This window comes from Coturnix japonica, chromosome 8 (assembly GCF_054131305.1).
Source record: "Coturnix japonica strain WE chromosome 8, WE-NBRP24, whole genome shotgun sequence".
NCBI classification, from domain to species: domain Eukaryota; kingdom Metazoa; phylum Chordata; class Aves; order Galliformes; family Phasianidae; genus Coturnix; species Coturnix japonica.
The window spans coordinates 1,559,021-1,575,761 of record NC_140670.1 but is presented as its reverse complement, the minus strand read 5'-3'; the positions used below and the strand labels follow the sequence as shown (position 1 = coordinate 1,575,761).

At 54.5% G+C, this 16,741-nt stretch overlaps 1 protein-coding gene and 1 long non-coding RNA gene across 2 annotated transcripts; one reads left to right on the top strand and one right to left on the bottom strand.

The window, feature by feature from the left end:
• Positions 1-537: 537 nt before the first annotated feature.
• LOC146759913 (uncharacterized) lies at positions 538-5,387 on the top strand. The gene is made up of 2 exons (XM_085554925.1): positions 538-1,418; positions 1,838-5,387. Exons 1-2 carry the CDS (start codon positions 690-692, stop codon positions 5,060-5,062), a joined length of 3,954 nt encoding a protein of 1,317 aa, XP_085411051.1. The 5' UTR covers positions 538-689; the 3' UTR covers positions 5,063-5,387.
• A 5,452-nt stretch (positions 5,388-10,839) lies between these two features.
• Positions 10,840-11,268, bottom strand: LOC146759912 (uncharacterized). Its single transcript, XR_014948821.1, has 3 exons — positions 11,178-11,268; positions 11,005-11,073; positions 10,840-10,896 (listed from the first exon to the last, which is right to left on the bottom strand). It is a non-coding gene; the product is annotated as an uncharacterized LOC146759912 (long non-coding RNA).
• Between the last annotated feature and the right edge of the window lie 5,473 nt (positions 11,269-16,741).

Here is a 16,741-nt window from a genome sequence, read left to right as displayed (position 1 = left end):
CTGTCTCCCTCAGAGATTCCCAAGAGCTCCTCAGGCTGCTGATTTCTTGCAGCAGCCTGGCCATCTGCTCCAGCAGCTCCTTGAGCAGGGTACATCGGCAACCAGGTTCTTTTAACTTAACTAGCTTGTAGGTATGGTGAGATGTTTCCTTTATTGCCATCTAAATGGAAATCACAATGAGACGGGTGGCCCGCTGCTGTTCTTCTCCAGTGCCAGAGAAGTCCACGTAGCCCAGCACTGTGAGAGGTGGTTTTGCCCAACACCGCTTCAATCCACTTTGGCCCAGCCTCCATTTTGTGCAGGGGCCAGAAGGCTGCACTACCCCACAGCGCAGAAGGCCACTGCCCCACCCTCCATGACGTGCTGGGGGCACAGGGTCTCACTGCCCCATAGCGTTCAAGGCCACTGCCCCGCCCTCCATTATGAGCTGGGCCAGAAGGCCCCACTGTCCAATAGGACTGAAGGTCACTGCCCCGCCCTCCATTATGAGCTGGGCCAGCACACAGCACAGAAGGTGCTGGCGCAGAACCCCCAAGGCATTCACTGTCTGCACACCCTTGCGACAGGGACGAGAGGCAGTGGGCGCTACGGGGTCAGGGGCAGCTGTCCTTGCAGACCCCACGAGTGAGAGTGATTGTTGGCGGCCTTTGGCTACAGCTTTTGGAGGCCGAAAATCTCTTCAGATTCCCATGGCTGTGCTGCGAGGCAGCGCGGGACAGGGACAAGCCAAGTGCAGCCGGCCCTCTCCCCGCCGGGGCTCGGCACAGCTCCCAGCCTGCGCTGCGCAGCAGGAGGAGAACAGCTGGGAGCTGGAGGTGCTGCAGGCACAGCTGGAGGGCGAGCGGCTCCACTTCCAGGAGCTGCAGCGCCGCTGGGCTGCCGAGAGATGTGAACTGCAGGAGGCGGCAGAGCGGGAGCGGCAGCTGCTGACCGACCAACTGCGCTGTGCCTGGGAGAAGCAGCAGGCCCAGGAAGAGCAGCAGCTGAAGGAGTGGGAGCAGCGGCAGCGGGTGACGGGGACCCGGCAGCTGCTGCTCTGGAAGGAGGCCGAGCTGCGCGCGACAAAGGAGCAGCTGCAGCGTGATTGCGATGCAGCCCTGCGCCAGGCTCGGGAGCTGCAGCAGCATCTGTCCAAGGTGCTGAGGAACCCCCCGAGCAGCGAGGCGGCCCATGCCCAGCTGCAGGTCGCCCTCAGCAAGCTGCGCTGGGAGACGGATGGTGAGCAGCCTGCCTACATCCGCCACCTCCAGCGTCAGCTGGAGCTGGAGAGGAGGCTCTTCACCTATTACATTGTGGGGAGCTGGGCAGACGTGCTCCGTAACGCAATGTCCTGCTCCCAGGAAAAAGAGGGAGCTCTGCGCCGCCACCGTGCAGAGCAGGGCTCCAGTCAACCGGCCATGAAGGACGCTCACGTCCAGGTGAGATGACACACTGAGAGAGTGGGGATTGTTCAGCCTGGGGAGGGGAGGCTCTGGGGAAACCACAGAGTGGCCCTCCAGTGCCTGAAGGAGAACAGGGGAAAGCTGGAGAGGGACTGGTTGTAAGGGAGGGTAGTGATACAACAAAGGACAACACCCTGAAAGTAGAAGAGGGGAGATCTGGATGAGATATAAGAAGACGGGACACCATGAGGGGGCAGAGGTGCTGGCACAGGCTGCCCAGGAGAGGCTGTGGTTGCCACACGCCTGGCAGTGCCCCAGGCCAGGCTGGACGCACCTTTGGGCAACCTGTCCTAGTGGAAGCTGTCCCTGCCCTTGGCATGGGCTTGGAACGGGAGAGTCTTGAAGGCCCCTTCCTACACAAACCATTCTGTTATTCTATGATTTTCTGGTTCTAGGTGCCAGAGAAAGCCAAGGAAGACCTGGGGCTCCTGGGCAGTCGGCCCTCTCCCCACCGGGGCCCGGCACAGCCCCCTGCTTGCCCTGCACAACGGGAGGAGAAGGCGCAGGAGCTGAAGGCACTGCAGGCCCAGCTGGAGGGCGAGCGGCTCCGCTCCCAGGAGCTGCAGCACCGCTGTGCTGCTGAGAGACGTGAGCGGCAGGAGGCGGCAGAGCGGGAGCGACAGCTTCTGGCCGACAAACTGCGCTCCAAGTGGGAGCGGGTGAGGGTGTCAAAGCTGCAGCGCCTGCAGGAGCAGAGCCTGAGGCAGTGGAAAGCAGAGATCCGCCAACTGCTGCAGGAGAAGGAGGCCCAGCTGCGCCAGATGCAGGAGCTGCTGCAGAAGCGGCGCAACGACACCATCCACCAGGCATGGCATCTGCAGCGGCAGCTGGTGGAGGCACTGCTGAGGAGCAGCAGCAGCAGAGCAGACCGCAGAATGCAGCAGGAAGTCCAGCGGCAGCTCTGCTGGAAGTCCCGTGCAGAGCAGGCCGTGGAGAGCAAGCGCCTCCAGTGTGAGCTGCAGGAGCAGAGAAGACGCTTCCTGCAGTACATCCTGGAGCACGTGGAGGGGCAGCCACGCGTCTTCTTCGACAGGGCCAGGGCCTGCCATCGGGCTGTAGCAGAGGTGGGTGTTCAGGCTGCAGAGCAACAAGAGGCCTGCCCACCTGAGTGCAGGGAGCAGCAGGAGCAGAACACACATCTGCTGAGTAAGCTGAAGGAGCTGCGGAGACCGTGCAGCCTCCTTGAAGAGAAGAGCAGAAGCTCTCAGCAGATGTGGGAGGATGTGGAGTGTCTCAAGGAGGCCTCTTCCACATCCAAAGAGGCCACAGAGAAGGCAGAGGACGTCAACCAGCTGCAGGGACAGTTCTCCTTTTCCCATGCAGTGGAAAAGGAGAATGAGACAGCCAAGGAAGACCCGGGGTTCCCAAGCAGCACAAGCAGCGAGCTGCTGGAGCAGTGTAGCTGCCTCCAACCAGCCCTGAGCAACCTGGAGAGGCACTGCCAGGCCCTGAAGACCCAGAACCACCTGCTGAGAGAGGGACACTCTCCAGAAGCATGCCAGAAGCTGCAGTCTCTCCATCAGGCTGAGGTCAAACTAGGAGCACTAGGCAAGCGTAGTGTCCGGCAGCTTAAGGAGGCCTCTTCCACATCCAAAGAGGCCACTGAGAAGGCAGAGGACGTCAACCAGCTGCAGGGACAGCATGTGGAAAAGGAGAATGAGACGGCCAAGGAAGACCCGGGGTTCCCAAGCAGCACAAGCAGCAAGCTGCTGGAGCAGTCTAGCTGCCTCCAACCAGCCCTGAGCAACCTGGAGAGGCACTGCCAGGCCCTGAAGGCCCAGAACCACCTGCTGAGAGAGGGACACTCTCCAGAAGCATGCAAGAAGCTGCAGTCTCTCCAGCAGGCTGAGGTCAAACTAGGAGCACTAGGCAAGCGTAGCGTCCGGCAGCTTAAGGAGGCCTCTTCCACATCTGAAGAGGCCACTGAGAAGGCAGAGGATGTCAACCAGCTGCAAAGACAGCATGTGGAAAAGGAGAATGAGACAGCCAAGGAAGACCCGGGGTTCCCAAGCAGCACAAGCAGCAAGCTGCTGGAGCAGTGTAGCTGCCTCCAACCAGCCCTGAGCAACCCGGAGAGGCACTGCCAGGCCCTGAAGGCCCAGAACCACCTGCTGAGAGAGGGACACTCTCCAGAAGCATGCAAGAAGCTGCAGTCTCTCCAGCAGGCTGAGGTCAAACTAGGAGCACTAGGCAAGCGTAGCGTCCGGCAGCTTAAGGAGGCCTCTTCCACATCTGAAGAGGCCACTGAGAAGGCAGAGGACGTCAACCAGCTGCAGGGACAGCATGTGGAAAAGGAGAATGAGACAGCCAAGGAAGACCCGGGGTTCCCAAGCAGCACAAGCAGCAAGCTGCTGGAGCAGTGTAGCTGCCTCCAACCAGCCCTGAGCAACCCGGAGAGGCACTGCCAGGCCCTGAAGGCCCAGAACCACCTGCTGAGAGAGGGACACTCTCCAGAAGCATGCCAGAAGCTGCAGTCTCTCCATCAGGCTGAGGTCAAACTAGGAGCACTAGGCAAGCGTAGCGTCCGGCAGCTTAAGGAGGCCTCTTCCACATCTGAAGAGGCCACTGAGAAGGCAGAGGACGTCAACCAGCTGCAGGGACAGCATGTGGAAAAGGAGAATGAGACAGCCAAGGAAGACCCGGGGTTCCCAAGCAGCACAAGCAGCAAGCTGCTGGAGCAGTGTAGCTGCCTCCAACCAGCCCTGAGCAACCCGGAGAGGCACTGCCAGGCCCTGAAGGCCCAGAACCACCTGCTGAGAGAGGGACACTCTCCAGAAGCATGCCAGAAGCTGCAGTCTCTCCATCAGGCTGAGGTCAAACTAGGAGCACTAGGCAAGCGTAGAGTCCAGCAGCTCAAGGAGGCCTCTTCCACATCTGAAGAGGCCACAGAGAAGGCAGAGGACATTAACCAGCTGCAAAGACAGCATGTGGAAAAGGAGAATGAGAAGGCCAAGGAAGACCCGGGGTTCCCAAGCAGCACAAGCAGCAAGCTGCTGGAGCAGTGCAGCTGCCTCCAACGAACCCTGAGCAACCTGGAGAGGCAGTGCCAGGCCCTGAAGGCCCAGAACCACCTGCTGAGACAGGGACGTTCTCCAGAATTGTGCCAGAAGCTGCAGAGTCTCCAGCAGGCTGATGTCAAGCTTGGTGCACTTGGCAAGCGTCTGGAGGAAAACTGCACACAGCTCCAGGAGATCGGGAAAAAGCTGAGGCTGCACAGATATCCCGAACAGGAATGCCCCAACCCCCAGGAAAAGCTGGGGGAGTCTGAAGTGTGGCCAGTGGCAGTCTGCAGCATGCATTCTCACAGACCCTCACTACCACTAATACGAAGATTCTTATCTCGTCACAGCTACAATCCTTTTGAAGGCCCTAATGAGGACCCAGAAAAAGAGCTTCCACTGACAGCTGGACAATATGTTTACGTCTACGGAGACATGGATGAGGATGGCTGGTTTCTGGGAGAGCTGACGGACGGCACAAGAGGACTGGTCCCTTCCAATCTGGTGGAAGAAGTTTCTGATGATGACCTGGATACCACTGTGCCTCCAGGGCTTCGTGATCTCCTGCTGGATACCGATGACGAAGAGAGACCAGGCAGCAGGAGCAGGGGCAGAAAGTGATGGTCACCATCCAGAAATCTGTGTCCGTGTGTTGGCTCAACCTGGGGGACGCCGAGATTCCTCTCCATAAGACAGCAACATCCCATCAAGATTCCACCTTTCTGGATGAAGGCTACCTCATGCTCCCCTTGATGTTCAAGTGGAGTGTGGTCCATCAGCAGGAAGACCTTAAAAATTCATCCCATGTAAGACTGAGAATTTATTACATTGGACTGGACTAAAACAACAAAAAACAACAAAAAACACCAAAAACGCCAAAACAACTAAAAATATATATATATTATATATTATTTATATATTATATATATTATAATATATGATTATATAATATATATAATATATATATTATAATATACACAATACACATAATATATATAATATAATAAATACAATAATAAATAATATTATATTATATATATTATAATATTAAAAAAATACTAATAAAAATAACCAAACCCAAAAAGTGTGTCCAGTCTTCTTGTTTTTAGGCAGTCTGCTTTTGTAAAGGTACAAGGAAAGGTAGAGGCTGAGGAAAGCCTCCAAAGTCTTTCTCAAGCGCTCTACCAACAAGTATTAGAATCAAGAGAGAAGGGAATCATCACTGCTTGCCTCTGTTCTTTGGGACACCTGAAGTACCTTGGAAGGCCACACTTCCTGAGCCCTATAGACAGTCTGTCCCAAAGCAGCTGTTTGATCATTTCCATTGGGTGACAATGCATAGCACTTGCATCGTCTGCAGGCACGGACTCAGATGCAAATCCACATCCTTAACTGTAGGTCTGTACATCCTTTATATACATGCTCCAGCTCTCCCTTGAAATTTTCTGTCTGTCCCTATATGTCAGCAGGGCAATTAGCAAGTCTCCTTCACGCCTAGACACCAACTGCCCATACAAGTGCATGTGATAATGCACACGGCTGCGGCCAGCACTCTGTGTAAAGAGAAACTGTCAGAGAGTTGCACATCAGGGAGGGGTTCCTTGGTATCAGCCTCTGCTTGCTTTTCTGGCTGGCTGTGAGAGACGCTCACGTCCAGGTGAGACAGTGGAGATCTCAGAGAGACAGGAGGGTTACAATCCTTGGAGCCAGATGTGAGTTCTTCATTCTTTAGAGTTGAATTCTCTTCTGGTGACACAGCCAGTGAGGCACAGACAGAGGGACGCCAGTGGACTGTTTGTTCTTCACACTTGTGTGTATGCACATGGCTATGAGCAAGGCTGTGCACATCTTCATGCACAAATGAGCGTGCACGGAGCTGTGGACAGTGCTGGGTTTGCACACATGTGGGTGTGCATGGGTGTGTCCATGCACTGCAGAGATTTGTGCACGCATGTGGGAGGGTGTGCAAGCATGAGGTGGTACGTGGGTGTATGTGTGCAGGGATGGGGTGGTGGCCATTTGCACGAGCACAGAGGTGTGCAAAGTGGTGGGCGATGTCATCAATTTATAAGCAATGAGCCAATAATTTTCCAATTATAAACTTTTATTAATTGTAGCGGGTAAAACAAAAAGGCAATTCAGCGCTGGGCGACAGGGGGATTATCGTTCCTCCAACTGCCGCACCGTCCCGTCCCTTGCAACTTCTTTTGTATTGTCCATCCCGAGCGTATTGTCCTTTAATTGGTCGGTCGTGATCGTGCCACTTGGTGTGTCGTTCCTTGGTTGGTCCTTCCGTGAAACTTTGTATCCATCGGGGCGCGCTTTGCCTGTAACTATGCAGAGTACACAATCTACCCATAAAATTAGAGTGTTCTGCAACCCTTGTGGCCTCCATATTCCACCATCACATCCCGGTCCTAATGAACAAGCACTCCACCACAATGCTACCACATCCCGGTCTTAATGAGCAAACATTTTATCACAGGCGACTGCTACGTGCAAGAAGCAAGCGTGACAGTGCTCCAGTTGTAAGGAAGTGCATTGCTGGAACAGGGCAGAGCTGAGCCTGCAATTGCAGCCTCCTTTGCACAGCCCAGCTCTCAGAGGGTGAGACAGTTGTGCTTCCTGAGCAGCTCAGGGCCGTTGTGGACAGAAGCAGCCGAGTCCAAAGTTCCTGGTGTGAAGTGCTCCGAACATCGGGCTCTCTGGGCGAGCTCCCGGCTGACAGCACTGCTCCCCTCTGCCCTCGTCTGGGCCTGCTGGGAGCTGCAGGGCCTGCTGGGAGCTGCAGGGCCCGCAGGAACTACCACTCCCAGGATGCTGTGCGGCAGCACCGGGTGCCGCCATGACAGTACTGTGTGCAGTGCTGTGCAGGGCTGGGCCTGTGGGCTCAGGGCACCGGGTGCTCCTTCCCTGAGCCTGCCAGGAGGTAAGGCACCGTGAGGGTGGTTTGGGGGAGCGGTCTGCAATGTGCGGAGCAGTTGCTGTGCTGCCTGGGAAGGACGCAGCTCCCAGCCCCCGGCTTGAGAAGGGAGAGCAGGGCCCATGTCTGGGTGCAGCAGTGCAGCACAGGCAGGAGCTGCCAAGGAAGCATTTCTGTCTCGGGACAGAGTTTTGCTGCTCCAGGTGGATCTGTGCTGGGCGTTCCTGCTTCTGCATTGGCACTTTCTCTATAGGGATGAATGGCAGCTCCCACTTCCTTCCCCGCAGTGCTTCGGCAGCTGTTGGGTGGATATGGAGAAGAGTAGGGAGAGGACGTAGAGAGGACATGGGTGGGACATGGAGTTGAGATAGATGGGGCATGCGCTGGATATAGAGGGATGAGAAGGCAAGGTGGATCATGGGGGCAGGGGCACAGGTCAAGGGCCAAGTCCAGCTCTGCAACCACAGCAACATGTTGGGGACGCCGGCCTGCGGCTGGGGATGGAGCAGAGCAAGACGGAGGGGGATTCAGGAACTGAAACAGTCTCGAAATGGGGCTTTCTCCATAGCTCAGCCTGCAGCGCAGCCACACGACTAGGCAGGCTTCAGACTCTGATACTGCTGCTGGGTACTGCAGTGTGCAGCCTGGCTCAGTCCTCTCTGCACCTGGGGACTGATGGCTGTGTCTGGGATGGCAGTGAGCCTCCTCCACTACAGGCTGAGCCACTCAGCTCTAACAGAATTCCGATCTCCCCTTCTCATCCCTCCATTCCCACGCAGAACTGACTGAGGAGGGGAGGGGGTCCTGGAGGGGAGGGATGGGTCCAATGGTGGCGGCAGATCTGGGACACTGCCCTTTCTGCTGCCCAAGTTGCCCTGAAGGTGGGCCCAGGGAGGTGAGCTTTGTAACTGAATGAACAGCTGCAGGCAGAGGTATAGCAAAGTGAATGTAAGACATTTAATAACTGAACATACCAAACAGTAAATAAATGACAGTATTCCCAACCATTTCCCACCCTAACAATTCTTTCTGCTTCCACCCCCTAAAACTCCCACCCCCAATCAATTTCTCCCCGCCCCGCTTCCTCCCGCCAATAGTTCCCTTCCTCTGCAAAAAAACTCCCAGCCCCCTGTTGTAATCCAAGAAGAATGGCAGCAGCCATGGATCAAGAGAAGGACTTGACAGAGCAGCAGCTGTGGAGCAGGATAAAGAGCAAACCGTGTTGGTGGTGGATGCGACAGGCAGTGCCAGCAGGGCGTCCCCTGCTTCAAAGTGCACCTTTCCTCTCTCACCCACCACACATTCTCTCCTGCATTCAGGCTCTGAAGGATTTCTTCCCATTGTACTCCATATCCGCATGGCCAGTGCGTGATACAGAGCCCAAGAGGAACACCTGCTTGGAAAATGAAATCAACTCTCCCATTCAGTTCTATGAGCGTGCGCATTTGTCTCAAGTGATGCATGGTGATATTTTAAAATTCCCTCTTATTTTGATGTAAGAGAGGTAGCCATTCTGTGATACAGGGTCATCCCTTTGCCTGGGATTCCTTTCCAGGTTTTGTCTTTTCAAATTAAGAAAAGGCTTTAAATTAAAATAGGCTAATAGCATCATAACCAAGCATTACTAATACATTCAATGATTATTCCTGTAGATTCCAGCACCATCGGTAACATCAGATCCTATTTGATTCACATCCAATCTATTAACAAAAAAGAAGCACACGATAACCTGGATAATGCCTAATAACTCTGGTTCCTGAGACAGTAGTTGGTGAACCTGAAGGCAAAAAGTCAGCAGGCAAACAGCCACACACCAATATTGTTAAATATGGCTGCGTCCATCGACTGCCCGAACAGCCATGCTTTTATAACAGACAGACGAGGGCATTTAAAAACCATACACACCAATTGGAGGAAAGCTACCGCGATAACAATCCCCATTCAAAGACCCCCCTTGAAAGCCACGAGCTACTCATTCTTTTCCTAGAGGTGTTCTTGATTCTCATGCGGTTTCTCCTGCTCCCTCCACAGCTGCTGCTCTGTGAAGCCCTTCTCTTGATGCATGGCTGCTGCTCTGTAAAATTTTTCTGGTATTACAACGGCCCCCCAGATTCCCATCCCAGTAATTCCTTCCTCCAAATTGCAACCCTTTCAGAGTGTAACATTATCAGAGTACAATTTCTCCCCCAGAATTGCCACCCTACCAAGTTCCCTCCCCCTCACCACATCCCCAGTGCCAGCAGTTACAGAGTCCACTCATTTTGGATGCCAGCCATCTCCCAGCGCAGACATTTGTCTCCCCAGTCATTTCCCACCCCCCAGATTCCCACCCCACCAGTAGCAGAGTACAGCCATTCCATTGCCCACCCCAAAAAGGTCCCACCGCCAATTCCCACGAATTCCCACCCCAAACTCCAGACCCCAACCACTCCCCCACCCCAGCAATTCACCACCCCCAATTCCCACCCGCCAGCCACCCCCAGTTCCCACCCTCATATTGGCCACCCCAAGAATTCCCACCCCTTCCCCCCCCAACCATTTCCCACCCCCCACCCAGCATTTCCCAGCCCCTAGCTTTGACAGTGCAACGCTTTGTCGGTCCATCATCTTCAGAGCCCCGCAGTGCCCCAGTCCAAGATGCCGTTTGCGGACAGCCCAGTTTGGGAGGGGTAGGGCTGGGGCTGGTGCTGGTGCCCTTGGAACACTGCCGCTGCTCTCTGGGTGTGGTGGGGGCCGGCCAGGAGCCCAGGGCTACAGGGAACCGCCTTGGTTGGTTATGGCCACATCTCCTGCTACACCAAGCGGGCCGGTTTCTTGGTCTGCTCCCGCTGGAGCCACTGTTGGGGTGTGATGGGCACTGAGTCCTCCTGCTGGCCGCCGTGCTGACACAGGCAGCTCTGCCTAGCGCCAGTGTTTGTGACCTGGAACATGCTGGTAGCATGGTGGCTTCCTGGTTGTGGCGGGGACACTGCCAGTGTGCTGCTTGTGCCCGCTGCTTTTGCCTCTTGTGGTGGTGCAGGTGGGTTCTGGGCACTAGGCCGTTTGACTGCTGTCCCCGTGGTGCTTGTCTGCCAGCTGGCAGGAGATGCAGTCGGGTGGCAGTGCCAGGCAGCTGAGCAGCACTCGGGGCTGCCTCTGCCGTGCCTCTTCCATCAGACGTGCAGTGCAGGGCGACGGAGGTGTGGGGGCAGCCAGGGGGGTCAGCTCAGGCAGCTCAGGGGATGCTGGCTGCCGCCACAGCATGTTTGTGAGGAGCCCTGATTCAGGATCTGGCTCTTTGCTGAGCTCCCTGCTGGCCCCTGAGGAATCAGGGGTCTCTGTGTTGGAAGAAGAGCCCAGGCTGCTGGAGACATCTGGCCTCATGGCAGCAATGCACTGCATCTGCCCTTCCCTTTTGCAGCTGTCCAGTTCTGCCAGCAGCTTGTCAGCATGATTTTCCTCTTGCGCGTTCTCAGTGTCTTTGTTCCCTCTGTCTTTGTGACTGCAGGCAGGCCCTGGTTGTGCTGGGGGACCTCCAGAGCACTCGTCACTTCTGAAAAAGCAAGAACATCCCCGAGACCAGAAGAATGATGGCATCCTTCCCACACCTGCTGGGTGCAGACAGCCACCCGTCAATCACCTCTGTAAACCACAAACTCACCAAGAATCCAGGTGAGGAAACTGTCCATTTCCACGTCGTCCTCACGTCTGTTGCTGCTGGGTGTCTCTTCTGGAAAAGGAAGGAAGAAAATCCCCAGTGGGGCAGTGCCAGCTTTCCCACTCAGCCACTCGGTTCAGACACCCCCCCAGCAGCTCTGCTGCCCCCAAACTCACCCTGGCTGATCCACGTCAGCAGCTGGTCGAAGTCTGCGGTGTCGTACAGGATGCCTGTCTCAGATGTGACTTCTGGAGAAGGAAGAAAATCCATTGCCCAGTGGGGCAATGCAAGCTCTCCCACAGCCACTGGGTGCCAACAAGCCTGGCCAGCTCTGCTGCCCCCAAACTCACTGTTGTTGATCCATGCCAGCAGCTCATTGATGTCTGCCATGTCCTGCGGGGTGCCGGCGCTTGTTGTCCATGCTGGAAAAGCCAGAAGATCCCTAGTGGGGCAATGCCAGCTTTCCCACAGCCAGTCGGTGCGGACAGCCAGCCACCCGCTCTGCAGCCCCTGAACTCACCTCCTGATTGCGGCGTGGCAGCGCTGCAGGTGAGTGGAGCTGTGTCTGGATGGGGGCAGACGTCAGTGGGTGCTGGGTGCCCCTGGTCCTCCATGAGCAGCACGGCGTCTTGAAAGGGCTCCATTGGTGGCTCCCAGCTGGTGGGCAGGGTGCAGAGCACGGGGAGCACCTGCTGCTGCAGCTGCTGCAGTGCCGGTACCTGCAAAAGAAGTGGCGGGGGGCTGGGGCGGCCGGGGACCTGCGCAGGCAGGTGCCTGCGGGCTGCGGGGGCTCTGCATGGGGCACGGCCCCAGGCCACAGCCCCATGGGCTGCTGGGGCAGCAACGTCCCTGCCAGCAGGGGATGTCCCCAGCAGTGAGCAGGGGCAGCGGGGGGAGCCATCCGTGGGTGCAGCCCCCCAGGCAGCAGCTGCAGCACCGGTAAGTGCAGCCCCGCAGTTGGGGGCAAGCCCCCAGGTGGCAGCTGGCCCATGGTTGAGAGCAGCCCCCCAGGTGGGAGCTGTGCTGCCTGTCCCCAGACACCTGGTACCCCAGTGTTACGGTTTTGCAATTTGGTTGGTGTTGGTATTCCACATCAGAACACCATGCGTAATAATGGGAGTAAAGGGGACAAGTTTTTTTCTGTGGACCCACTTAAATGGGAATGTGGGGAGTGGCACCAGAAGGGAAGTGGGGAAGGGGACAGGGTTGCTGGCCCAGCTCCCTGCGAGGAGACAATGTGGTCGGAGCTTCCCGCCTTCCACAGCTCCATCGGTGAGATTGGGGACTTGGTATTCTCTTTGTTGAGACTCTCTTGTTGTTGTTTAGTGTTATTAGGTTATTAAACTGCCATTCGTTCTCAGATCACCTTTTTTTCTCCTTCATTTTTTGTTAGACCTAATCACAATCTCCCTTCCCTTCCCCTCTCCCTAAACGCACGTGGCCGGGCCGCGCCGCACCGTGCCATACAGTGCCGCTAGAGAAAAGGGGGGGGACTTTAGTTCCTGCTCCCCTGGGTTTGTTCCCACTGTCCCGGAGTGAGCTCTAGAGAGAACTCCGTGACATTTTTGGTGGAGAATGCGGGCAATGCTCTGGGCAATGTTTTGGGCAGTAATTAGGTGGTTTTTTTCAGCAGTCCTGTATGTAGGACTGACAGTCCTTAAGTTCCTGTGGTCCTGGCTTCAGAACATCCTGATGATGGGGGTATGGGTAGATATATTAAGCCGATGGCTAGCAGGGATAGAGATACTTGCCTGGCTCCCTTCCAGACTAACGAACATCACCGGCACTGTGCTCGAACTGGCTCACGAATGCTCTGAATTCGATAAGTATGACTAGGGTGTCAAATGGGATACTGTGTTGTTAGTCTCTCTAATTGTAGTAGTTTACTATAAAGGGCGGAGAGACTTGCAAAGAATAGTGCAGAGAGACTCAGGAAAAGGGCCAGAAGCATCGGGACCCCCAGTATCAGGTAATCTCACCCCTGGACACCAAAGGGACCTTGGGAAATTAATATAACTTTTTAATGAGAGATTAAAAGAACTGGTGAGTGAGGGTGGGAGATCAGGGGGATCTCAGAACGAACGGCTTATGAAAAAGATAGAGAGTCTCGAGAATGAGATCCAAACCGTAAGGGGAAGGCGCCAAGTTAATCCCAGCCGACCACAGGAAGCACCAGCATCAGTGTCAGTCGCCCCAGTGGAAGGCCAGAGATGGGAACGTGTGTCCTCACGTCTGGAACAGATGGAGGAAGTAGAGGAAGATCCTGGCGAGGGACCCTCCCCAAAACCACCGAGAAAGGCAACTCAGAAGACTAACAGACGTGGAGAGGATAGTGATGATGAGGGAAAAGTCACTGCTTCCTCAACTCGCAAACCTCTGAAAATTACTGAAATCCAAGGTGCGAGAAGGGAGTTTGCCCGACTCCCAGGTGAACGCCTTGTCACTTGGCTGCTCCGGTGTTGGGACAATGGGGCCGCCTGCATGTCCCTAAGCTGCAATGAGGCTCGTCAATTAGGAAACTGCTCGAGACTCATCTATTGATAGAGGGATCAGCAGATGTCTCGATGGAGTCGCCACTGTCTGGGAGAGGATGCTATCAGCTGTAAAGGCAACCTGTCTTCTCAAAAGTGATTTGGAGCCTGTACTGGAAAAATGGAGTACAGCTGAGGAAGGTATCCAGTACCTGAGAGAAATGGCTGTGGCAGAAATGCTGTTCGATCCCACATTTGTCCCTGGGGACCCAGAGGATGGCCATGACCCAGAAAAGGTGAGCTGTACTCAGAAAATATGCAAGAAACTCATACGGTCAGCACCAGGGAAGTATTCCAGTATACTATTAACGAACTCTAACAGGTATGATGAGCTGGATAGAAGACCTGCAATTTTTGAGCTCATCCTTTCACTGCAAAATACCGAAAACACACTACTGCCACACCGTACCACCATCACAGCTGTCTGTCAATTGGTGGATAGACTGGACCAAATGGAGAGAAAACAAGACAACATGCAGAAGAGCTAGTCTGCGGCAAGAAACCACAGTGAACCTGTGGCAGTCTCAGCCATCAGACGCAAACTCCTGCCTGTCCGAGTGAATGACCGCAGTGAGCCTATGTCACGTGGCGCCATGTGGAACTACCTGCGTGACCATGGAGAGAATATGAGGAAGTGGCATGACGAACCCAATTTTGCACTGGGAGCACAGGTAAGAGAATTACAAAAGAGGTCAGCCACTACTGAGATTGCCTCTACCGCTTCAGACAACCAATAGAGGGGCCCTGCCCTCAGCCAGGGGGGGAGAGGGATAACAGAGTGTATTGGATTGTGTGGATTCGGTGGCCTGGCACATCAGAACCACAAAAATATAAAGCACCGGTGGATACCGGTGCACAGTGCACTCTGATACCCTCAGGTTTCAAAGGGACAGAACGGATACATATACATGGGGTGACTGGGGGTTTGCAGGAACTATCTGTGTTGGAGGCCGAGATAAGCCTCACTGGTAGAGACTGGCAGAAACATCGTATAGTGACTGGCCAGGGGGCTCCTTGCATACTTGGAATAGATTACCTAAGAAGGGGACATTTCAAGGACCCCAAAGGACACCAATGGGCTTTTGGAATAGCTGCTATAGAAACAGACAACATTAAGCAGCTGTCTGATTTGCCTGGCCTATCAGGGGACCCGTCTGCTGTGGGGTTACTACGGGTGGAAGAACAACGGGTACCGATTGCCACGAGAACAGTGCATAGACGACAGTACCGTACTAATAGGGATTCCTTGCTCCCCATTGTGAAAGACAGAACTGGCTTTCTTTTGTTGTCTCAAAGTTTGCTTCATGAGGCCTTCCTGATGATAAGACTCTGACTAACATCTGTTAAATGTCCTTGGGGATGGACGTTGGTTGTCATTGTGCCATAGTGTTTCTGCTTACGATTGCAAAGATAAGCAGAAGCAGGACGAGCAGTTTTCTTCAGGGGTGCTGCTCGAAGGAGCTGACCACTGCAGAAGGCGATAATGCTTGTGTCTGGCGACAGAGATCCCCCCCCTTGCTGGCTTATCTGTGGGCCAGGAATGTCACAAAAGCTGGTTTAAATCCCTACTACAAAGTGTGTTTACCTGCTTGTTTGGAAGTTCAGTGTTTGCCCAAGATACGTTCCCAAAAATGCTGAGTCAAACTTAAAAGAAGGAGAAAAACAACCTCACCGAAATGGGGGATAAAAGGCCCTCGCTAAACTGGGGACTTTGGAGACAAACTCCCAAAGACACCTTTGACAGAGAATTCCCTGAGGGGAAAACCTCGTCGGAAGAACCCCGGGACCGGCTTGCTGCGAAGCTCCCTGGCTGTCTCCCATCCTCTGCGGTGATCAGACGAGTTCCTGAGATCAACAGACCTACTGTGTATCTCGCTGGACCCACGGTGGTGACTATCTCTTTTGCTCTCTGCAAAGACTCCTTGCTTATATTTCCTACTTTCCCTATCGCCTACCTTCCCTTCCCCATCTCCCTAAAAATGGCTAGGACTTTAATAATAAACTGGTTGGACCAACATTTGAACCGTTGCTTCTTAATCTCACGCCGGGTATACACATATCAAAGAACCTTGCCTCCCTCCTACAAATCGGAGCGAGACACCCATCCATAAGCTAATTCAACAACTAGAAAGTCAGGGAGTAATTAGTAAGACCCATTCACCTTTCAATAGCCCCATATGGCCAGTGCGCAAAGCCAGTGGAGAATGGAGGCTGACAGTGGACTATCGTGGCCTTAATGAGGTCACACCCCCATTGAGCGCTGCAGTGCCAGACATGTTGGAACTCCAGTATGAACTGGAATCAAAAGAGGCAAAATGGTATGCCACCATTGATATTGCCAATGCATTCTTCTCTGTCCCTTTGGCCACAGAGTGTAGGCCACAGTTTGCCTTTACTTGGAGGGGTGTTCAGTACACTTGGAACCGTTTGCCCCAGGGGTGGAAACACAGCCCGACCATCTGCCGTGGGCTGATCCAAGCCACGTTGGAACAGGGCGGTGCTCCAGAGCACTTGCAGTACATAGATGATATCGTTGTGTGGGGTGATACAGCGATGGAGGTTTTTAAAAAAGGAGAACGGATAATCCAAATCCTCCTGTCTGCTGGTTTCACTATTAAGTGAGACAAAGTGAAGGGCCCTGCCCAAGAAATCCAGTTTCTAGGGGTGAAATGGCAAGATGGGCATCGCCACATCCCAACAGACGTGATCAACAAAATTACTGCAATGTCTGCGCCCACTGACAAAAAAGAGACACAGTCCTTCCTGGGTGTAGTAGGCTTTTGGAGGATGCACATCCCAAATTATAGCCTCATTGTGAGCCCCCTCTATCAGGTGACCCGAAAGAAGAATAGCTTCGTGTGGGGCCCTGAACAGCAGCAGGCCTTTGAGCAAATCAAGCAAGGGATAGCCCGTGCTGTGGCCCTGGGGCCAGTACCGATGGGACAGGATGTGAAGAACATCCTTTACACTGCTGCTGGGGAGAAAGGTCCCACTTGGAGCTTGTGGCAGAGAACCTCAGATGAGACCCGAGGCTGACCCCTAGGATTCTGGAGTAGAGCATACAGGGGGTCGGAAGAGGGCTACACTCCAACTGAGAAGGAGATCTTAGCCGCATATGAAGGGGTCCGGGCTGCCTCTGAGGTAACTGGCACCGAAACACAGCTTCTCCTGGCACCTCAACTTCCAGTGCTGAATTGGATGTTTAAAGA

What these genes read in the sequence shown, in the direction of transcription:
- LOC146759913 (XM_085554925.1), top strand. Translation starts at nt 690, where the DNA reads ATGGCTGTGCTGCGAGGCAGCGCGGGACAGGGACAAGCCAAGTGCAGC. An exon ending in TGAAGGACGCTCACGTCCAG is followed by an intron (nt 1,419 to 1,837) that starts GTGAGATGACAC and finishes TTCTGGTTCTAG; the next exon opens with GTGCCAGAGAAAGCCAAGGA.